At 40.8% G+C, this 24995-nt stretch overlaps 2 protein-coding genes across 3 annotated transcripts in view; one reads left to right on the forward strand and one right to left on the reverse strand.

Annotated features, from left to right (window-relative positions):
- Positions 1-1045: 1045 nt before the first annotated feature.
- Positions 1046-23115, reverse strand: tm6sf2b (transmembrane 6 superfamily member 2b). The gene is made up of 12 exons (XM_079504886.1): positions 23066-23115; positions 17636-17693; positions 17290-17417; positions 15189-15292; positions 12044-12141; positions 11625-11728; positions 9591-9673; positions 8922-9046; positions 8080-8181; positions 7602-7694; positions 3290-3409; positions 1046-1363 (listed from the first exon to the last, which is right to left on the reverse strand). The coding sequence occupies exons 3-12, from the start codon at positions 17367-17369 to the stop codon at positions 1124-1126; spliced, it is 1149 nt and encodes a 382-aa protein (XP_079361012.1). The 5' UTR covers positions 17370-17417; positions 17636-17693; positions 23066-23115; the 3' UTR covers positions 1046-1123.
- The window catches only part of sbno2b (strawberry notch homolog 2b), a 71608-nt gene continuing 69149 nt past the window's right edge, over positions 22537-24995 (forward strand). For both annotated transcript variants that reach the window (XM_079504882.1, XM_079504884.1), the window contains exon 1: positions 22537-22669. The gene's annotated coding sequence lies outside the window, so the exon portion shown is untranslated. The remainder of the gene's footprint in view (positions 22670-24995) is intronic.

Genomic DNA, 24995 nt, shown 5'->3' on the forward strand with positions numbered 1-24995 from the left:
ATTTTATATGAAATGTAAAGCACTTTGTGAATTTTGTTCTGAAAAGCGCTCTATAAATAAAGTTTATTATTATTATTATTATTATCAAACAGAATTCGCATTGTGGGTGGTTTGAGGAGGCACTTAACATTGTCTTAAACCTGTGTGCATAAGATAGCAAATATAGGGAAAGCGCATCAACACGCCTACAGACACACCTCCACCTGCAAATATAGGAGTCGGCAAAATGAATAGTGGGTTGTGTGGTCACAAGATAACATTTACGCATAGTGGAAGCTCCTAAATGCGTAATTCACGGAAAATGTTTATTACTTGAGGATAAAGCATGGCATAAGATGGAGCCCCTATTCTCCTAGGCCTTTTAAATCCTTACCTGGAAATTGGTTGGACTCTTTTTTTACTTTTGTATCCGATGCCTTAATTTTTATTGTAGGCCTATTTGATGCCTTTATTTAACTTGCTGCCCCTACTCTTTGTGTCTTCTGATGTTTTTTTTTCTGTGTCCCTGTGTCCCTGGCTGTCTGTCCCTGGCTGTGTCCGAGCACGAAAATAGCATTTGGTTGGTTTTCATCACCTGTTTTTAAATGTGCTTTATAAATAAAATTGACTTGACTTGATTTAAGCAGGACAGGAGTGGTGTCTTCTTCGGAAGTGTAGACAAATGATGAATACAACCACCTAGCACACAATGACCTTCACAATCTTTGACAATTACCTCGAACATCACACAGAGTTAAATTAACACTCAGGATTTATTGTGCACTTCTGGTATGCTTCTCATTCCTGGAAACATGAACACCCTCCTCTTGCCTCCTCAACTCTTGTGTTTCCGTTCCCTCCACTTTTTATGCCTTCATGGAATTCCATGACATTTGGCTCAAACGTCCACTTGGACTCATTCAGTTTTGCAAGAGAAAGGGAAAATAATTACCTGTGGACAACTCTTACAAATAAGAAATTCTGGTATACAAGCCCACAATACACGCTTTCAGCAAATAGTTGGAACTTGGAGACCAACATTTCAATGACAACAAAAACCCATAGCTGTTGAGCAAAAATAATAGTATATTTTAACATTTCAAACAACTAATTTGAAACAAAGCGTCAATGCATGAAATAATAATTATTTGTTCTTCGTGATTAAGGTGTCTTTCTCCTCGCTGTTTGGCAGACCTGTCTGCCCAGGGAAGTAAGCAACCTTCAGGAAGAAGTAGGGATCACTTTGAACTCGCAGAGCTAACAAGCTGGGGATAACTGCATAGATTAGGTTAGCTGCCATCACACACCAAAAGGCTTCATCTGGAATACGGAATGGAGCTGTAGTATGAGAATGGAGTGATCCTCCAATATGGGCCCACTGACACTGGAGAGAGAGAGAGAGAGAGAAGATGGGAGAAAGAGATGGGAGAAAGAGATGGGAGAAAGAGATGGGAGAGAGAGAGGGAGAGAGAGAGAGATGAGGCTGGTTCATAACAGCAGAACTCGAGGGGTGTTTTGTTTTCTAGTTTTTTAAATACAGAAAAATGTGAGATACAGCTTTTGATGTCTCACATTTCTTCCGGTGAGTAATAAAAAACAAAGCATGAAAAAGGCATCTATATTTTACTTGTTAGAGAATCTAGTAAAAATGAGGGAGAGCAGACTTTTAAACCCAGAGCTGTAATAACTAATCACTAACATGCACTTGCAGTCTGCTGTTTGGTCATGTGCTGTATTCGCGCAAATGTTAGCTCATTAGTTGGCTTTACTTTTCATATCCTCCCCCAGAAGAATACGTACTTTGAGCCCTTCTTCTGCAGTCATTATATAAAGTCTAAAGTTAGCAGTATACAGTACAGGGTCCTCGTACAGAGGAGATGCTAGTGGGCATAGAGCAGCTGGCTGTTCACCGGAGTCCTTTGATTAACCAAGCATAAATCGTAAGGCTGAACACTGCAGCCTGTATATTCAGCTTTGATCATGGATGTCCTGTTCTCTCCATTTCTTAAACCAGATCAATACTTCAGAGAGAGGAAAGGCCACCTGTCTGTTTGATATATAGCAATACAGTAAGACGGACAAAGTATTATACGGACAAAGCTATAACTTCCCAATGATCTGTAGGAAAAGGGTTGTTGAAGCTGTCTTTATGTCAGTTTTGGATTATGGTGATGTAATCTATAGAAATGCTGCCTTTACCACTCTTTTACCCCTAGATATACAGTTCATCGCTACAGCACTCACCAGGTTGGTCTTCCCTCTCTGAGAGGAGATCTAGGCTAGCATCTAAGCTATTGATGGGAAGTTACCACCCTACATCACATTGCTGCTAAACTGGAAAATAAGTACTCGTCAGATCCGTTCAAGTGAATGGCTTGCACTAGAGGTCCCATCTGCAGTCTGAACTGGAAAACCTGCTTTTAAATCTCCCTACCTCAATATGTGATTGTTTTTTAACTTCACTGCTTGTGTGTTATATCTTTATGCCTTACTCGTAGATTTGTTTTTGTGTTTTATATCTGTCTTAATTTTTGTGTATGTGATCTCGGCAGCACTGCAAATGAGGGTGAACCTCAATGCTTTTTCGAGAATAAATAATGGTTTCAATCAATTATAGTCATCATTGGCTTTTCAGAGTGTGGGCTCCAGGAACTGGATTATGAAAAGGAAAGTTGACAAGGACAGTTGTTCTTGTATCAATACTTACATCCGAGTCAGTGAGAACAACTGATGGAGATGATAGGTGAGGCAGATATAGGCTCTATGCACAGCAGCCATATTGGAAAGAAATTCAGCCTCTTTCTTCCTTGTTTCCGTCTTACCAATTATACTAATTAAGGCTCTGCTCCATTCTGGTCAAACAGATATGCTAAATTATGAATCTAATTACATAAGGCTAAACTTGTGTAATGTATGTATTTGCATTTTATGCATTTTCTCAGAGCTTCACTGTACAGATAATCTACTGTTAGACAGATATTATGTTATTAGCGTGCTTATGATTCTTGATGACTATTCCTATGTATTGCCTTGTGTTGTTCTTGCTTACTGTAAATTGCTCTGGATTAAGAGCGTCTGCTAAATGCCTAAATGGTAAATTGTAAACAGAGTCAGGGTGCTGATATTGTGCATGTTGGCTCACTGGAAACACTGCTACAAAGTGTGCTCCAGGTACCCTCTGCCCTCATGGTTCATTGAGGGGGTTCCAAATGGCCCCATTACAGGTGTGTATTAAACACATTTACTGTAAACTAAAATGTTGTGTCCTGGTCCTTTTTCATCCATTATCTCTTTTTCCTAAAGTTCATACCTGGGTCACGGCTCCAGCGAAGAAAAGGGTCCAGTCTGACATCCATGTGCATCGAGGCTTGAGGAGACCATAAACAAATGCACCCAACATGGGAACACCATAGAAGAAAAGGTGCAGCATCTAAAAGAACAGGATTGACATCATGAAGAGATGGTTTGTATTAATAAAATATTTCCATATTACACTTGCTGTAACATCAGTCAGCCACAGTATCTCCTGTACTTTTACTAAGGGCTAGTTCTAGTCAGCCACAGTATCTCCTGTACTTTTACTAAGGGCTATCATAGTTCTAGTCAGATATAGGAAATGTTGTGTGCCTTCTAAGTCAGTGGTTCCCAAACTTTTTCATGTCAAGGACCCTGTTATGGCCAGCCATAATTAGGTTATTTTGTATTTGGTATTATCTGTTTCCTTTGTTCTGAGGTGGAGAGTTGATGAGAAGTGGAGGAGACCTGTGTCATCATGAGACTGATTACTGGAGAGTGCTTGCTGCTGTGGGGAATTAGCCCTCTCCACGGATTGGCCGGCTCTGATGAGCCCTATGACACCAGCAGTGGATTGGGTGGTGGCCACACCCGATCTACTATAAAGCTCAGTCACAAACAACTCTGTTCAGAGGACTGTCGGCTTCAGGGCAGCAGGGAATCGGTCCCCCTGTCCTCTCACCACAACCTACGACCATCCTGTCCAGTTCTTTATTTGGGATAAGTTTGAGTTCTGTTTGTTTTTGATTTGTGTTTCTTATGTTTGTAGTTGGGTTTTGTTAGTTTAGGTTTGTTTGCGTTTATTGTATATTTTGTAAATATTCCTGATTTTGGGCTGTAAATAAATGCACATTCCGTTTTATTGCAGTTGTCTTTCTGCATTTATGTTGCTTCCCCTAACCCTAGACTAGGGGGCGTAACAAATGGGGGCTCGTCCTTGCCTAAAGTTAAACATTTTGGGTCATTTTGATCATGCCAGTTGGGTTGGCTTGGTTTTGTTTTAGGTTGGCAGGTTCGTATTGTTGGTATCGGTGATAATTTTGTACCCACTGTTACTATTAGCTCATGTGTTTCATTCAAGTGCCTTTGTTGCTGTTTGCTAATGTTTCAATCTCTGCACTGCAGGCGGAGAGAGAAGAATGGTGTTGCAACATTCTGAGAAGTGTATTCTGGTGGCTTCAGCGAGAGACCTTCACCTTCTACCGCGGTAAGTGTGACCATGGGGAGGGAGAGGAAACTCTTACGTCCCATGGTGGAACATTTCCGTGGGGAGGGTGGGGGAGGTTCTCATTTGTGTTGGGTGGGGGGACTCAACAGAGTCTTAGGCTGGCCCTCCACCTAGGTGGAGCTCCAAGCAAGGAGTTAAGGCTAGAGCTGACTATGTGTACCAGCCCCTAGCTAACACTGCCACTCCTAATTTGGATTTTTGTGTGATTTGGTGTGTATTTGGCTGCTATTGCAGTATAAATTGGTGGGGAATGCTGCACAGAATTATAATTTGCTCCTGGGTAAATCTGCCAACCAAATGGTTAAAATGGGTAAAAATGTGTATTTTTGTGTTCAGGCCTACTGATTAGCTCCTGTCATGTGTGCTGAGAAGGGCTCACATGACAGAACCTTTGTGTCTGCCAGTAGTCATGTATCTGACTGTTTAGTAGTTTTGTGTCTGCCAGTAGTCATGTATCTGACTGTTTAGTAGTTTTGTGTCTGCCAGTAGTCATGTATCTGACTGTTTAGTAGTTTAGTGTCTGCCAGTAGTCATATCTGACTGTCCTTTAGTAGTGTGTCCGCCAGTAGTCGTGTATCCGACTGTGTTGTGTGTGAATTGACACTAATTACGTACCCCCATTTGAAAAGGTATGCCAAGGACCCCATAACAGAAGATTTGTACGGCTCTAGCAGTGATTTTCAACCATTTTCACCCCTAGTTTGATATGCATTAGGCTACGGATCCCCATTTAATGGGATTTCTATCTCTGAGACCCCAATTTATATTGTAAAATCAATGTTAATTTAACTCAGAGTGTACAAATGGAACCAAATGGACCCGTTAGGGTCCATTTGGTTCCATTTGTACACTCTCAGAGTTACAGACCCATAAGGGTCCATTTGGTTCCAAATGATCATTTAGCTGGGTCCCCCCTGGAACTCCCTCAAGTACCCCTGGGGGTCCCCGGACCCCACTTTGGGAACCACTGTTCTAAGTAACACTAAAAGTTAAAGTTGGCACAGGCACAGCCATCAACATCTGCCATCATCTACCTGCTCCACAGATGCTACACACAATGTAGAGACAGTGTAGCACTGCGGTAGTCATGTTCTTTGACTTTTTCAGTACCTCCAACACCAACCAACCTGCTGCTGGCCTGGATTACAGACTAGAGACTACTACACCAGCAGGTCACAAAACGTCAGGACTGCAGGCCAGCCTGTCAGATGGGCTGTATGCAACAATGGTGTTGGTGTACCCTAAGGAACTGTGCTGTCGCCTTTACTGTTCACCGGCATCTAAGAATTGGACAATGTTGGGCATGACTGTCATCAGCGCAAATGAGCGTATGATCTGCCCATATATGGACTGGACATGCCCGATGACCACACACAGAGAGTGTTACATTCTAATTTGTATGTAACTATATTAGCCTATAGTCACAGCTGAGTTATTACAATTCCCATCCAGAGGTGGTTGCTTTTGGCATTTCAAAAGCAGGTTGGGTAAGCAGCCTGTGTGATGTCGTGAGTTTGACTGAGGAGAACTGATGCTGATGAGTTTTACCTGGGGGATCATATGGTTCAAAGTCATTCATAGATTGACAGAGACACGCAGGAACGCGGTCATGCACGGAGAGGCACAGCGGTGCTTAGTGCCTTTGGGACGTAAAGATTATTGGACCCAGTTGTGGAATAAGGAATACGTGCTGTGCAATGACATTATTATTGAACCCGGCCAGGTTCCTTTGAGTTTGTTTGTGCAACCACTCCCATAGACAGCTATGTGTGTCCCTGGGTCCCTGTGTCTGTCCCTGGCTGGGTGTACAGCACAAGTACATTACAGCACCACTCACTTCAGACGGGTCTGATTTTTTTAGTACAAAATGTCTCCACATTTGGAGTTACATCATGGCAAGGTAACTACACAACCCAAACCTCTGCAAAAGTGGTCTTACCCTTTAAGATTCTTAACGGAAGACTGAGAGGCACATCCTCAACCTAACCTCGCGTCACCAGGCTACCCTCAACCACGTTCTCTCCTGTCTCTTTATCTCTCCTATCTCCCATATTACTCTCAGCCCCACATTCAAAAGATTCACTACAAACATTTGCAAACTCGGCACGAACTGCAAGTTATGCATAAGGGTCATTACTGGCATGGACTTCAACTTAAATATTTGGTGCATGAAAGCCTGCTTGCTGCCATATAATGGCTCCAAATGATGTCTTTTCATCCTAGGCCTGTAGTCCAGAAGAATTCTAATGAGCTGCGTTGAACCCAGCTAGTGTCTGAGAGCCAATCATCATTAATGCCCTTCAGCCTTCAGTCTTATTGTGGGAGTGTTCCAGTGCTGCAAGTCAATCATCACGTCACGGCATGTGGTTTATCGTCATCAGTGATGAAAAAGGTTGGTCTATGCAAGACCGGTGTAACCCTGTGCAACACAGACGTCCTCATTTCACATTTTGCGTGCATGCACGCACGCACACATGCACACATGCACGCACACACACACACACACACACACACACACACACACACACTGTATTCTTTTTTTACTTTATATTTTTATCCCACAATTTCTTTTTCAATATCTAATGTAATCCTGGGCGCTACACTCCCTCTCCCAACTTGGGGAGAGCGACGGACTGACCTCATGCTTCCTTCAATGCATGAGCATTTTCACCTGACAGGGGGGAGTTTCCCCGATTAGACGTAGCGCGTCGAAGGAACACGTTATTCCAACCAGTTTCTTTCCCCTCCATCAGGCCCTTGCACTGGCTGGTCAGGGCAAGACAGACAGACAGACCAGGATTACTGCATGTTTTTTGTGAGGGTACCTAGTACTACTTAGGGGACACAGGGAGAACATGCAAACTCCACACAGAAAGGCCCTTTCACCAACCCCACCTAGGGTATGATGCAGAGGAGAGAACACGCCCCCAGCGTGACCTTCTTTGACACACACACACTGTATTCTGACTAATAAAGTATTTAATCAATCAATCAAAGTCACTCTTGATAAGAGTGTCTCAGCTAAAAGCCCAAATTGTAAATCGAAAGTGTGATACAGTAAAAAGAGAGATGTACAGATAGAGAGAGAAGAAAAACCCACCATAACTCTGGGGAAGCCCACAGGATCCTGCAGGTAGGGTTCATATTGCTTCAGGTACATGGAACAGGCCTCTAGAGGGGAGTCAAGAGCCACCTGCATACATGCATACCGGACGTTTTGGAATTAAGATTTTCTTTTTTGAACATGATTGAATGCCCAACAAATCATAGTAATGACAAAAAATACTTAATAATCTGCACATCATTGAACAATCCTTTAAATACTACTACTGTCTACTAATACTACTACTACTGCTGCTGCTGCTGCGGCTACTACTAGTACTACTACTAGTAGTAGTAGTAGTAAAAAAAATCTTTGAACGACTCCATGGATAAACCTGCAGCAAATACTAATACAGCTCAAATGAACTATATCCACAGTATATATTACACATAAAGATGAATATCTGTCTACAATTAAATAGTCCAGGCATGAATTAATTTTACTGACACGTATTGATTCTGTCTGTCTCACTCACCAAACCCCTGAGAATGGTGAAAGCCATGGCACCTATCAATAGCACTACCAGTGCTAGATCCATGGGCCTCCAGATGAGTTTCATGCACTGTGCTTGCTGGGCCTGAAGGGAGACGCCAACATAAGGTCAAACTCCAAGATTGTGCTTGTTTCAGTATGGTGCTCTTAAGATACAGATGATGAAGAAGGAGGGAGTTTGGAATAAGTCGATTTGGCTTGTGGGTATTTAAACTTGGGGTTAAATATGCTCTAGTCTAGCTACACACAAGGTTCAAGGTTGTTACATCTTGTATGCATGCAGGCATTGTACATACAGTAAAACATATGTTTTGTTCGACTTCTCTGATATTGTAGCAGCATTAAACTAAAATAGAAAAAGAAAGCAATGTCTGTATATTGCGGTATATAGTCAATGGCTCCTGTAAAATTAATGTTACTGCATTGCTTATTTGTTGCCTCAAATGTTTTCAAAAACATTCTTTAGTTTACTTACATTTAGCTGTAAAAATGACATTGTGTTTGTTTACATGGCTACCATGAACAAAGAAAGCACTGCATGCGGATTGTTGTCTCCACCATCTGTTGTCTGTTATTGACTGCTGAATTCAGTAATTGACCAATCATAATCAGGCATTCAACCAAGCCTTGTAATAACAAAATGTGTATTCACTGTGCACAAGGTTATCAACATGTTTAACAACATGATATCAACATCTGATTGTTGATGATAACCACATTGTGAGCATGCTAAATTTACCTGTGCCAGTGACCTTGGCACACATTCTCAAGCTAGAACATTTCTTTACATCTAATTTCTTTCCACTGATGATATCCTTTACTCACATTGTATCCACCAGTAAGTTGTTTTTCCTGGGACCGTGTAAAAATCAGGATGGCGGCCAAAACAGGCGTCAACAGGAAGAGAAAGTTGATCCAGAATGCTGGACGTATTTCTGACCCGTATTTACCTGCCAGAAATAAGGGGGAATGGGAATCATTAAGTCTACCAACTTGGTTCTCAAACAATAGTAGGGTTGCAACCTATTTTTAAACTGTTATCACACTTCCATAAGGTTTGCATGGTGAATTGATGCAACCTCTGTCAAAAGCAAGGAGTTCACATTAACTTATGTTCAAGCACTTATTTCCTCCCACTCCTGCATGTTTTCAAGTACACACACACACACACACACACACACACACACACTTCTCAGAGAGTCATTAATTTGTTTCCTGTTAAGTCTCTGGAGAAAATGCATGTGTCTAAAATAACAAAATAAAGAGAGAAACACTTTGCCGATAGGCAAGTTTGATCTTCTGACACTTGCACATCACAGCTGTAGTCTGTTTTCAACTTCATGTTCTGGGGTTGCAATGCCAAGCAGGGCTATAATGTCTGTAGGCCTATTGTGTTTGCAAGCTGACAGTGATGTTACAAGGTGGTGCAGATGTTCTGTTGATTAAAGCCTTCACTCTGGGATTGTTAGGTGAGGAATACAAGATGAGGCTCACCTGCGACGATCCCAGCAATAAAGACACTCATGTTGGCACACAAAGAGCCAGCCCAGAACAAGCCAAGGGTACGATAGGACTTTCTATGGATTAAAACAGATGGACGTACATGATGACTTGTTTTTAGATACAACACACTAATTATGAATACAGTAATAATAATCATTTGCAGTTTATACCGTAATTCTCCAGCCCATGCTTCACAGACAACACATGGCACAAACGTGGTGCTCAAGGACTTAATGTGCATACAGTCTGTATGGGATCAAAGGATAACTTCCTGAGAGATGAGGCCTACTGTTTGTTCCCCCTCTGGGAAAGGGTTGAGGGTGATTTAAACAAGATCTTATTTCCATCACAGTATCAGCCCTCAGGCATTTCTCTCTCTGAACTTAACAAACTGATGTCAGTTTTTGCGACTAGCTACAGTAGCTAGGGAAATATGTACTGTATTTATTTTCCCTTTTCCTTCTCACCACAGCTGAGTATATATTGTCTGGGATGAAGGAAACTGACAAATCCTTCCACAAAAGGTCTTTGTTCACTTCACTGCATATTCTGTTATAGTCAAATAGCATAAACAATGTGAAAGAAGTGGATACTTATGTATTATTTGATAGGATTTGCCTGCTCGAATCAACACCTGAGAAAACCAACCCTCTGCACTGGTACAGAGGCCTGGAATTGTGAAGTCTCCTGTTTTACTTCGTTTTACTTGTTTCATATCACATCACCATTGTGGTCTAAAAACAGCCATACATGTGCTGACCTCATCACATTTGTGCTGCCCTCATCGCATTTGTCATGACATCTTTGGCCGTTTTTAGCTCAAGGAGTGTTTTGTTGTGCAAAACTAATGCTTGGAATGGATTCAGAATCATGAAAACCCTAGTTTGACGTGTCGCATGCTATTTAAAGCATAAGGAAAGTTTGACATTTTTGACAATTTTGCCTGCCACAGGATGTTAATGGTAGGGTCACAAGAAACCCCTATAAAAACATTGCTCAATACTGACAGCCGGTCAGCAAGTGGATTCATGAATGTATGTAGACAATATTTTAGGCCAATAAAAAGTCTATATACCAAATTTCCCACTTTAAACAAAAGAAGCCTGTCAGCTGCCGGACTAAAACTGTTTTTGACTGAGCTTGATGCCTTGCAGGTTGGTGCTCACTGCTCAATGCCTTTTGTTTTGAGTTTATTGTATTATAATTTTGACTGATGAAAAGAACGCTTATGATCAATAAATGGATTGACATATCCGACATGATACAATTCTCTGGACATTGAATTACTGAAGCTCTCGTCTAAACTCGACTTAACCCAGTTGGCCCTGTATAGCTACAGGTAAAGGCTCTAGTCTACAACCATCTATACAGTATGTCAATGTTGATGCAGTATGCTCACATACCACGTGTACCCTAGTGTCTCTATACTTGGGAATATCATAAAATAGGTGAACATAGCAGATCTGTGAACTCACAAAGCGCCACAATGCGTTGTGATATGTGAGCTTGTATTTTTGTAAAGGGATATGATGTAGAGAGAACAAATTAGGGGGCCATGAATAGAGCTCTGGGGGACTGAAGTGTAGGGATAAAGTGGGTAATGTAGCCCTGAAGTAGTCTCATGTCACATAGCCAGCCGTATCAGAGATCTACCAATATGTCTGGTGGCATCTACTAGGCAACCTGCTGCTCCAGAATGTGGCTCTTTTAGGCCCCCTCTCCCTAACCTGACCTATTGAGTTCACAAGTTCCCTGGAGGAGGAACTCACTACTGCCACCATCTGGTGGAGTCAGGTTAATGACTCCCAGTTGCTTGGGCAAAGAAGTATGTAAAGGAATGGGAGGTTTTCTTTAGTTTTTTGTTTTCGTTTGATCACATCCTGATATGCAGTTCTGCCCATGCAAGTCTGTGTCGGTTCTGATGCTGTGTCGGTTCTGGTCCTACATTGAATTTCTATGTCACCAAACGTATTGGAAGTCGGAGGTCTCCGATACATCTGAGACTGCAGAATGAGTGGCACTCACCTGTCTGATATCTTACTGATCATCATCAGGTACATGATGAAATGGACTATTCCATCCCAGTAACACATCATGATGGCATAGGATGTGCCCAGATAAGGTTCTCCCTAAAACATTGACATACATTGTTCAGACTGTAGTTACAAACCTGAGGTTAAATATTTGTAATATAATGTGTTTTGTTTTACTTTGAGCACCATACGCTATTGGGGTTGCCTATATATAAAACCCCATTTTCTGGCCTAAATTCCCAATGAGCTCTAAACAAAGTAAACATCAGATTGTTAATGGAAGAATAAAAAAAGATAATGCTATTTCTATGATTGTTGCAATGGGCTATTGTAAGTCCAGGAAAAACGTACTCGTTTGGATCAATATATTGTCTCTTTAACTAAGTGTAGCTTTGACAGTAAGAAACTCACCGTTTTCCGGTAGAATTCCATGAACCCAGAAATAATGCCATCATACTCCAAGGCACTCGTCAAGTCAATGATACATGTAAACGAGAACTCTGCAAACACTGGAAAGAAAGATTGACATAAGTGGTATAAGTATAACATCATAAAGATCATAGACATCAGAAATAAATATGGTTTGTTTTGAAAACACTATTACAACACAGGAAGTGCCTGTGTTGTAATGTCTTTCAGCATCCTTGGGTGTAAAATATTGTACATCACATCTCAGCACAATCATCTTGGTGTGTTAAAGCAGCTTACAGATGGTTTGAACAAAATATATTTCAGAGTGTGATCATGTTTTTGATAATTTCTCTTTAATTTAAGGTCTCAATCTGCTTTGTCTGCCTTAACAATAAAGAATACATCTGTCCAATGAGCTTACTGCGATATTGCTCTCTCAAGGCCTTGATATACTTTGTTGTGTGTGTGGTGTCACACACCAAAAATAGCAGCTCTACAAGCTGGATGAGCTTTTAGATCAACATTTCTGGTGTGCAACACTGACTCACAAATATAAATCACCCTTCACCTCACCTTTCTCCCTCTCTAACCTCATCCTCTTATTTGCTTGCTCTACTAACTATATACTGTTTAGTTTAAAACATTTCCCTCTAACAAAGCGGCTTCAAGGGCTGTGTCAGGAGATAATGATGTCTTCTCTAGCAGTGAGGTGGGTTGGAGGCAGATTAATACTTGCTGGGAGCCAGTGAGAATAGACTTTTCCTCAGGTTCAGTGTCCAGCTGAGCTAGAAGTTCACATCCCTGTACCATAGCTTTATAGTTCACAAAAGTGTGGAAATTTCAAAGACTGCTAGGTAGAACGGAGTGGATCTGCTGATAGCCAAAACTAAACACAGACAACAGCTGGTAATATGCTAGTATGGACTGTTCTCATTTCTCAACCATTAAATTCCCTGAGAGCTTTTGTGCTGGCAACACAGTACAGCAGGAAAAGGCCTTGGATGATATCTACACAAGTATGCTACAAATGGCACTTGATGTAAAATGGGCAGACCACATCACTGTAATCCTTGCGTTTCTGTCCTTGAGTCTAATTTTATTAATAGAATATATCTAACAGCATCTCTTTTAATATCTATTGGTACACAAAGTGAACCGTATAATGCATATTCTGCTGGATAACAGTCAGACAATTTACTTCGATCTACATGTTCATAGTTTGAAATGTGTCTTACACATATATATACAATATGAGAAATGGGTTTAATAATGTAGGAAAGGCTGTAAAAGTCCTTGTAAAATGAAGATCTGTGGTCTGAACATGGCAGGATATCACATTAGGTGTCACATTATAGTGTTGCGCTGGTCACTGTCTGTCCTATTTATCTGGACTAACAATGGAGACAGGAGGGGAATTATGGTTCTGTACATGTTCATACAGAAAAGCCAGACAAATCGCTGACCTCATCCCTCTGGTTCTCCAGTCTATAACATCACTGGCATGGCCTCAGGCACCGGTTTTTGGTCCATTGGCATAGCCACTGGCATTGGCCACACGGCTGCATGTTTGCAAGGGTGCCCTTGGCTAGAAATGGAGATAATAGTTTGACAAGTAGTCATACATGTATGTACGATATGTCAAGGCATGGTTGGTGCTGGGATGGATGAATCCTTGTTCCCATTATAAGAGGTGTGCATGCATAGTGTTCCAAGTGTGTGAACTTTATTCTTTTACTATGCAAAAGAGAGCATAGGATGACATTAATTATGTCATCAAAATGGGAATATTATATTTGTAGTTGTGCCACTACACTCTGTCCAGTCCATCATCCTTAGAAACTAACATTCAATTAATTAAAAAATCACACTTGTGTGAAGTGAGGGGCACTCTTATCGTACATCATCATACATCATATGCCGTGCCCAGCCAATCAAATCATCAAATCATCACATTCTGTGCTACAAACACACCTACACAGAAAGCTGTGCATAAGAGGGATGCACCCATTCCTCTAATTTTCAATTGCTTTCTAATTACACAATGGCCTGGAGTGCCTGGAATGCCTTGTATGGGATGAGGAGAGTGTGAAAATCTGACATAGGCGATGACTGTTTGTGGCTACAGCAGAATCAGTAGCTGCTGTACGTGGTGGAGACATGGACAGACACTCAATCTCAGTACAGCAGGTGCCCTGGATGGCGTTTACGCACAAATGGCAAACGACACTCAGAAACTCAAGCAGATCGGTACACATTCTCTCTGGAGTCATGTGACCAAGAAGTTTCAATCCGTTTCTTTCCGTGGATTACTTGAATCATGCAACCGCCCATATAGGTCCCACCCATTTCTGCCTAACAAGATTTTCCATAATTTAGCGTTTTCTATTACTGCTCCTACAGATTTGGTCAGAAACTCACGCAAGTCAGTACACATTCTCTCTGGGGTCATGATCAAGATGTAGATGTACCCCATGACTGACACAGCTCTGGGTAGGCAACCCGGCCTGGCGGAGATCTGCGCTCCACAGAGCACATTTTTCTAGTATACAAATACATCACAGCTCTTGTGCGCTATTACAATAAGTGTTGTACAGTTGTCAGGAGTTCACATGGCTTAGGCACACTGTGCCAAATATGTAGACTCTCAGAAACTCACTGGTGGTGGTGATGTAAGAGGAAACTTAACCACTTTAACCCCTACTTGGTTGATTGGAGTCCCTCTGGGCTCTATACTATAGTAACTTCTCTGTTTTCAACTTTAAATAACTTTAAATATCTTCTCTGAAAGTAGCTACAAGTTCACAACACGTTCTGTTGTGAGCTTGTAGATCTGCACATTTTTTTAAAGGTTTTCCCCATAATACAGATCTGGTGTTTACTTAAGTGGTTATGTTGAGAGGGTGGAGCACATTTCAGAAATATGCCACAGAAATACCAGTCTGGGTTTAGCTTCTCTCTGAGCCTGATCAGTGTAAGCCTCTTTCTACTACGTGATGAATACACAATGAAAACTATTCATGCTCTCGTTCCAACACGGCGAGTAAGAGAAAGTTCTCGAAACCTTTATTTGGCACTGGAATCAACCCAAGAACGTTGCAGAATTTAAAAATAGCCACTATAAAACTAAATGTATTGTATACAATACCAAAGAATAAAACATCCTTAGGTGGGTTTCCTCGAGTGATGATGAAGTAGAACAGAAACACCACGACCAACACAGCAATTCCAACGTGCAAGATCATATAAGGCCTGCATGGGAAGGAGAGAACAAAATGTTATCTATTGTTATCTATAAAGTGTAATAGCACTTTATCCACAGACTTTCACCAGTGTTACCACTTTGAATCTGACATCCTTATTTTGATTTAAAATTTTCAAACATTTTCTCAAAAATCTTCACAAATTGCGAAAATAGAGAATTTACAAACTCATAGCTTGTGGATAAGATATTTCAGTTTTCTTTTTTAAATAGGGCTTAAATGTTTTAATAAAGCATTAGCACTTGCATTTTATACTTTTTAGAGGACCCATCTCCCTCTGATTTTCTGCCTCATTCTCTTTTCTAATTAGTTTCTCCCTGGGAAGTTGTGGCAGTCTCCTCTGTGGTAGTAAATTACTGAACAATGATGAATGGGAATACAGAGAGAGAGAGATAATTATGCCAGCACTCCAAGTGTGTATCAGTGGGGGGAAATGCAGCAGAGGTGTGAGGGAAAAGACAGTGACAGACGCCGGTCTCCAGTGACGGCTGTGAGCCTGCTAGTTTTGTACATTTTTCTGGTCCTCAGGGATCCTAGAAAGACAGTGGTCTCAAATTGGATTCATCCAACCAATAAATCTAAGGTTGCTTTTTTTTTAATACAGATCCTGAATGGAGCCTTTATCATCCTAATTGCACATGGTTATCAATACTGGCAAATAACGGAGGTAGGCTATAATTCTATCAGAACCCCAGCAAATGGGAAAGACATCCTTACACCAAGAACCTTCCAGGTGGCAGCGGTGGCCGAACGGTTTGCGGAGCGGTCTTGATACCGGAAGGTCGCCAGTTCGTATCCCCGGACCGGCACGTTAAAATTACCACTGCTGAAGTGCCCTTGAGCAAGGCATTGAACCACTACCATGAAATGTTCTATGAGCAGGGCCTGGCTGTAAACAAGTATCTGATGCTTAGTCCAGTTACCCTGGGTAAATATAGTAACTTTGCTTTGCTTTGCTTTCCATTACTACTGTGTTGCTCCAGATGTGTTCAAGTGGATGAAGACATAATCCATCATGCCAAGGTGTGGAAAGCAGCAAGTTATGGGCCTGGCCATGTTAGTACAACTGTGCCCTCCATGTTTATCAGTCAAAAGTACCACTGCCGTACAATGGAAAAGATGAATGTGCTCAAGGCCTCCCCTGGTAAACAAAATCACTTTAGCAGAAATGTACAATCTATGCACACAAAAGCCAAGCAAATGTTGTGAGGCCAAAGGGAAGCTCCTCAGTCAATCTCCAATTCAACACCACAGTAAGATTTATGCACACAATTCTGTTTGTTTGCAGAGCGGAAGAGCACCAGGCATAATGTAATTCAAGGCATTGTCAGGAGCAATTTATCAAACTCTTCTGTGCTGTCTATTGATTGTCAAGTCATAAAAAGTGTCAGCAACGTTATAGACTAGAGGTTTGTACAGGGAGAACCTTACCTTTTAACTACACTCGTTACTGCTGCACACTGCCCATCAGTTGCAAGGTTTAAGACATCATTTAAAATTAAATTTGATTACATTGAATGTACAGCATATTTGAATGATAAATGAAAGGTCAATTTGAGCTTTCGGATAACCCCCCATAAACCGCATTGTATGAACTTAAACTATTCGATTCCCATGGGCTCTTTGACACACCTTTTCTCGCTACCAGGATTTACACACAACGAAAGAAGGAATTTGTAAACGCCATATCTGCAGTTTGAACTGAGAACATTAGCTGTTTCAACATGGCCAGGGATTTATTCACATGCTGTCACACGCACGTGGAAATTAATTGGTATTAATACTTAAATGTTGAGCTTATAGTGTCCTCAAGTGGTGGAAAACTATACGGTCTATTATGAAATGATACTAAGAGCATCACCTGCACCAACACATTATTACATTTAATGTACACAATACGTTTCAGTTACGTTTTATCGATTTCTTTTGTTCCCCTTGCAGAGCTGATTTATGAAAGAGCAATAGGAAAATAAAAATGTAACTTACTCTTGGAGTTCTGGATTGGTATTCATTGTATAAAGTATACCAAGTGCAGAGAATGAAAATAAGAATACTAAGGTCTCCATTTCTTAAAAACGTTTCTTCACCCTTTCCCAGTTGAACTCCAAGCACAACTGAAAACACAATACATCATTTTATGTCCATGTAATTGGAAATCAACAACAATATAACGTAGGACTTAGGACTAACAAAGCATCAAATAAGAAAAACTTGATTTCATGATCATTCTCAGCACTGTAAGAGAAAATGTAATTAAATTATATGATTTAATTTAGTGCCAAGTGCAAAAAAATATCAGATGGATGAAAAAGAAAACAGAACATGCCCTTACCGTCTGGCTAGTCTTTTGGTGGTCTAATCACATATGGCAGGTCTGAGGCAGACACAGACTTAACAGGGGGGATATAAACCAAAGACAAAGAAGCTTTTTGGTGCAAGTTGTGCAATTTGTCAGAGATTTACATAAGTCGTAGCCTATTACAGTGTGTTCCAGTTCATGAAGAATCTCACTTTAAAGTCACATTCTTCTGTTTGGCAATGTGCTGTAGGCTAAGTATAGGATTACAACACTGGATGGTTACATATACAGTTATTATTGCATGTTCTATTTTCAGTCAATGGATTTACACACATGACATGCAGGGAAATAATCGCAATATTGAATTAATTTGTCAGTTCAGTACTATGGGGGTTTAGATTCCATTCCCTTAACAGGGTCATGCCTATGTTCCCTCGGGTTAGGGTTAGGCTTGGTTTAGGGTTAGTGTTAGTTTTGAGGGAACATAGAACTGATGTATGATAGGGCTATAATATAACATGAGTAGGCCTAGGATTATACATGATTTCTTTTTTCTTTATAGGCTACAGATAGGCCTACAGATCTATAAGCTCACTGCAACACATTGCATTGTTTTTGAGCTGGTGGTTTGGCTAATTTCACCATTGATCTAAAACAAAACTAGATCCATCTTGAACACATGACTATAGATTTGCGGGATATTTGGACAGAATCTGAAGGATTAATATAAAAAAATGTGTTTTTCAAAAGTTGGCCTCCTGGTGGCGCTATAACAGGCCGTTCTGGAAGATTTGGGGCAGAGGTTCATCGTTGGCATCCAGGGAGTGTGTGCAAAATTTGGCATCGACCAGGTTAACGGTGCCGGAGATTAGATGTACACAGACGGACACACACACACACACACACACACACACACACACACACGGACGGACGGACGGACAGACATTCTTTAGAAGGTTTTGCCTTTAAACATTCCTAAAATTAGCCTGGCTAATAAGCCAGACCGAATCAGCCGTTGGCAAACACGACAGTGTGATTTGAGTCTGGCTTATTAGCCAGGCTATCCTAAAATAGGGATGCTAGGTTGAAAGTTGTTAAATTGCATCAGCTGTAGTTATTAAACAAATTAAAGCCTGTAGTGAACCTCTTCCTGTAGAGTGCGCCAAATTCAAACTTTTATACTACAGCCACACTAACACTGCTGGTGGGCTCAGACTGGAGAGCGTGGCCTGCCCTACTGTACAGTTAATGGCTATAACTGTTATACCCATTATGTTACAAATAATGTTACGAATCAAAATGCAAACATGACATGTGAGACAGGTAGCATATGATATTGTTGAATTGATCCACAGCTTTATCTGACTTAGCTTAATAAGAGAAGTGATTTGCACCCAGATCCTGCATGATTTGTCAGCACAAGAGCACATACCGGTATGCATCTATTCCAAAGGTGTGTCCTTTTTTATACTCAGAACAATACAATACAATAAATACACAGGGGGCAGACAAAGCAGTGTCCGTATATATCTTATACATTATCAAATGATTTCATGAGCCCCACCTTGTACTTCATTATGCCCTGACACACTCTGTGCCAATACCCTGCTCCTACCACCCCCTTTGTGGGGGAAAGGGGGACTGTTATACCAGGAAAGCAGTGTCCGACTGTGTTTACTGGAAACAACTGGAGCTCTTCCAATAGTAGCTATCGCTCAATAACTCAGAGTGGACGGATTGATGCCAAAAAGAGAACAACAACCAGGAAGAGGATAAACAGATACTGTAGAGTCTACACATATCTGTAGTCTACAGTAGACTACTTCTTTAACATGATAATCAAAATAAAAGCAAACCAAAGCTTAATTGCAGATATACAAATATACATTTCTAGTAGTCCTGGTTATTGGATAATGCAGCACGTGCAGGGGTGTCATGCTATCAACATAGTTAATATCAGATAGCGCTCACCCTGTCCTAAGCCATACCATACCCCCATTGAGAGTAGGGATTGTGTGGATGTAAACGTCATTGTTTAAACTAGGAAACGGCTCCAAACTCTTCATTAAAGACATCATTATGAGTTTGCCTATGCTGATAATTGTTTATTAGGCTAGTTATAAATCAATCCCATCTTGTGCAGGGCCATTGATATTTGTTTTTATGTAATGAATCATAGCCCATTGAGCCTGAGCATACAAATTTATAGTCTGATGATAAATTACACTATCTTTTATGAGGAAAAATTATTGATCTTGCAGTATAAACAAATTAGGCAAGTGTGAAGCTGAATATGCATAATATCTGTCAGTAAATGAGCAGAAGGAACAAACACACTTTATTTCATTGCTTTGATTCTGGTAGACACCTGGCAGAATGTTGCAGTCTGCAGGTGCATGATTTATCATCTGTGAGGTGCAAATTCTTACTAAAATTGTTATACTTCAAAATGAAGTCAGTTGGCTATAAGTTAATATAATATCTGACATCAACTTCAGCCTTCAGGACACATTCAAATGCATTTGCCGGTACTCAACTTTCAAACTAAATAAAATTGCGGATGTGTTTGTGTTATGACTAGTTCTACTTTACATATAGTATAGTTAGACAACATTTTTTCTGTAGTGCAGTGTTAGGTTGGTAGTTCTTCTGACCAAGCATTGGTTGAAATAGGCTCTCCAGCCATGATGGAATGAGCATAGCCGTTAATAGAAGTTTTGAAAACGGATTAATCGCATTCGAAATATTATTAGTTGTGCTGATTAGACAGAGTTTCGTCAGAGCAGCAGCAAAATTGGCTTAGGAATGGAACAAAAACAGAACAATTCAAATAATGAATTACATTTCCCCCTGTGTTAATAGCTGAATACGATGGGGAAGGTCTACGCTCCTATATTTTTTATTATGGTGGTACGGAGAGACATATTTTCTGTGGTGGTTCTTGGTATAAAAAGGTTGAAAATCCCTGGTTTGTGTGGGTACAGGTGAATAGTCAATTGACATCATCATCATACCTAGACGTTTTGCAAGAATGCCTACTGAGTGGCAAAAAACTACTTTCTGGCCTTTACAGCCATACATCCAAACTGAAAAGTCCTATCTGATTACATTTGCCACTCGATTTGCCACTCACTTTATGCATGCATGGCATGCACATACCCTCGCACTGGTGAATTGGGCACTTTTACAAATTGAGCACGGTATAACTATGTATCTTTGTCTTAAGCATTGATCATAATAAACTATAGGGCGATGCCCGTTGGGAACGAAAGCTACCCATATAGGCCTACCCATTGAACCCATTGTCAGAGTACAGGCCTACTCAGTGGAGCCTACTTGGAGGCCAGCTGTGATGTCATAACGAATGATAATGAATATATTTGCATAGTGCTTTTCTAAGCAAGGTTACTTTACAGAACAAGATTAAAAGCGCAGCAGCATAAGAAGATATAAAACAGCAAATCTAATCAGATCAGATTTCTAAACCCATTAGGCTACATGTTATAACATGTTATAATATATTACATGTCATATGTTAAAAATCATTGCTGAAAACGTAGGCACTATACACATTCTGGGAAAGTATGTTTTTCTGTATTGTGAAATGGACCACTTAAATGTAGGTTAATACAAAACAAATTATTACACGTATTTGGCCCCTCCTTTGTAAAATAAATGTAGATGCGCTATAAAATGAAATAAAATAATAGACTAATATATAAAATAAATATAGTGGGGGACCCACTGTTCCCTTATGTCCCATAACCTGCAATCGCTACTACTTTAGTGAAGTCCCAGAAGTCCTTTTGTTATAACACAATACTGTTATGTGTACAAGACTACAAGTTTAATTAGTGAAGTATTAAATTAACATATCACATTATATTAAGCATTTTTTTCTCACAATTGTATGTATTTTGACAAATTGTGCAAGTCCTCTGTTTACTTTAGCGTTTTAGGAACCATTTGGTCCTGGACTGGTCTGCATCTGCTGTAAATGTAATTATGTTGCACATGAAATGCTCACCTCATTGTTCACGGGTGATTAGAATGGGTTTTATAAATGTAACACGCTAAATAGAGGCCAGTAAAAAAAGAAAAGAAAAATGTGACTAGTTCTCCCTACATGTTTAGGGAACCTGACAACCTTTTGATTGATTGATTGAAATATTTATTAACAGTTTGCAGAATTACAGTACATTTCAAGCACAAGCTCAATACAAAGGCTGTTAACTGTGAGTGGACGACCCAATTAAGCATATTACTTGTTTACAAGTTCGTCGAGCTTAGTCCATTCACCCTGGGTAAATTCAGATTTTACGGGGGCCAGTTTCGAATTGCAGCCATCCGTAGGTGCCCTTTGAGAGCGGTTTTGAAGGAGTCAAGGGATTCGCATGTCTTAATGACTGTTGGTAGGGCGTTCCACATTTTGGTGGCATAGGAGCGAAAAGAATTTAGTCCCTTGTTTGTGCCGAATCTGGGTTGAACATGATTCGTAGCACTCCCTCTGGTGTTGTGGGTGTGGACTTCATTAACATTAAGGAAGTATCTACACAGGTACATGGGTATCTTGGTGGAGTATCGAATCTTGTGGACCCTCCCTCTTGCTTACAAGAGGGAGGGTCCACCATGTTCAATTCATCAAAACATTTAGAGACGTACAAATAGACACTTCTATATAGACAAAGAACAGAACAGAACCTGTCTATCAAGTACAGATGTCTTGGACTGAATGTGACTTTCTGTCATAAGTGCAGCTTAATTTTCTGCAATAATTTCCATCATGTGCATATAGTCAGTTTACTATTTTTGGCTTCGTTTTCCAAGGTCCGGGAGAGCAACTAGGAGAGCAACAGGGGGGAATCGGGGGGTACTTCGTGACGACACCAGCGGAAATATCTGCTTTCGTCTATTCAAAATGGCAGCGTCTCAATCAGGAAGTGAAGAAAACAACTGAGAAGAATAAGTTGGATACATTTCGGTGTTTATCGCCATTTCACGCCGAATATTGGAGTCGAGTGGCGCGTTTGAGCGGAGCCTGGATTACGAATAAGTAACATCTAAGTGGTAAGTGTAATTCGGGGTTATTACACGGGTCTAGCCGTGCGCAACCGACACATCGGCAGTGATCATTAAGTGGATGTTGCTCTAGGCAGCCTCTCCTAGAGGAGCGTACGTTTTGGGCAACTTTGTACCCCGGTTGTTGGTCTAGCGCCGACGGAGTTGTATGCTACTGTATCCGCAGTTAAACCCAGTCTGCTGGCGTGCATTTGAGATCTACATTCGTGACCCAGTTTAAAGAGACGCATAGAGATGTTTAGAAATGGCAGCGACGTTTAAAGAAATGCCACACAACTGCCCATACGGTTGTTGTTGTGAACACAATCACTCGTCTTGACTGTACAGACGGTAGTTGCAATTTAATCTGATGTTTTTGTTTCCACGGTATGGGAATCGGATTACCTGGAGTTCACGTTGTTTTGTTTGAATCGGATGCCCTGCATGGCATTCATGTAAAGCCAATATCCTTGGCAGAGCTGAGCGACCAGAACGAGCGTACCCCAAGTCATTAAGCCAGCAGCTATCTGCTATGCTAACCTAGCTATCTCAACTGGCGATCAGAAGTACACTGCGTTGTTCTTATTAAACGGATGGGGATGTAGATTCAATCGCCTCTGTTGTATTGTGTACAGTACACCTCCGAGATGGACTTGTTGGGTTTGGAATTCGGTCGAAAGGGACGATAGGTTTCCCGTCGACGTCAGCAAACGTTATCCTTTTGTCGTCTAGCGAGCTAACACTAATTTATTCCTCGTCGCACGACCGTGTCGCTGGACGAATATGACGTGTTTTCCTATTAAAAATCAGGTATTTTCATGTGACTAAAGTGTCGACGCGGCTCAAGTCAACACTTTAACTATTTGAAAATGTGTAATTTTGTCCAGCGAAACGGTCGACGAAGTGTAAATTAGCCACAATAGCACCAATGCTACTAGTACCTCTGCTTTTCTTTGTGCTGCCAAGGGAGCTTGATTTTCAACCTTTCTGAGGCGACAGTCTTAAAAAAAAACGTACACGTACAGCATCTGTGATTGCGCTGGAGTTTCGGCATTTAAACGGTATATCATCAATATGAAATGCGTGCTTTTCATTACACTAGATTAGTTTAATTGAATCAACGTGAAGTTTATTAATAGGTTGATTCCGTTCAAAGAGCACGGCTTGAAACTGACCTTAATTAAACTGTATGTACTATGTAGCCTACTGCCTTTGCTCATGTCCACAACTATCAATGATAGGCGATGGCTGGCGTCTTCGGAGTTAGCAGTGGGGCATAACATTCACAAGTAAAAATAAGTCTTCTGATGAATTGCATATGAAGGACCCCAATGGAAACAAGCCATAGGCTTTATTGGTTTTTAAATCCTCTTAGCAGACCTTGTATTGAACTGTACTTATGCAAAGTATTCAATCACCAGTCAGTAAAGTACTGGAAAGTACAGCTAGCTAGTAGATGGTATGGTACTCTTCTTAGAGCGGTGGTCTGGTCTCCATGTTTAACATCGTAAAAGCAAGCAGTCTCTGAATGCCTGCTAAATGCCTGCTTATATTGAAATGGCAGTTTAATCTCTGTATGTCACTTTGTCTGCAATCAGTAACTTGGTTAGCTTTCATATGAATACATTGGTTTAGTTTTGTGACATGTAGTCAGTCTGGTAGTGCTTTTGTAGGCCTGTCTGGACTTGTGGACCAAAGTTTACTTAAGCATTGTACTGAGTTAAGTTACATGCGTTGTTATGAGAGGAAAGCAGATGCTCAACTGAAATGTAGTTTACTGTGTTTAGTGTGCTTTCAGAGTAAGCTAGAGAGCTAGACAATGGATAGCTCACCAGAGCTAGACAATGGATATATTTTTTTTAATCATAAATGTAAACCAAGCACTGTTTTTCATACACAAAAGCCTCATACTCTCAGTGGATATATCAGCCAGGTGCAGAATGGACGATTTGACCAGTAAGAATTTAAGACATGAATTCAAGCTCTCACAAAGCTACCCCCACTTCTACAGTTTCCACTGTTTGGTTTCCCATGTCTCCATTGCCTGCAGGCAGGGCTTGTCAGTCAATCCTTAAGCCTTGACATATAGGTTGCCATGGTCGCTGGCTATTTTTCCAATTATGTCATTTCCTACTTGTTGAGTGATGCCATTTGCCAATATTGAAGTGAATGACATGTTATGCTTCTCCCCCAAATTCCTGTTGAGTACTATTACAACTGGTGATATGATGGTCAATGGCCTTTGTATCATTTTTGGTGTTACTGTTTACCATGTTGCAGCTTGCTGTAGTGCTGCACAATGAATAAAAAAAGATCAAGATCTATATTCAGACAC

The sequence above is a fragment of the Electrona antarctica genome, assembly GCF_951216825.1.
Source record: "Electrona antarctica genome assembly, chromosome: 7".
Lineage (NCBI taxonomy): Eukaryota > Metazoa > Chordata > Actinopteri > Myctophiformes > Myctophidae > Electrona > Electrona antarctica.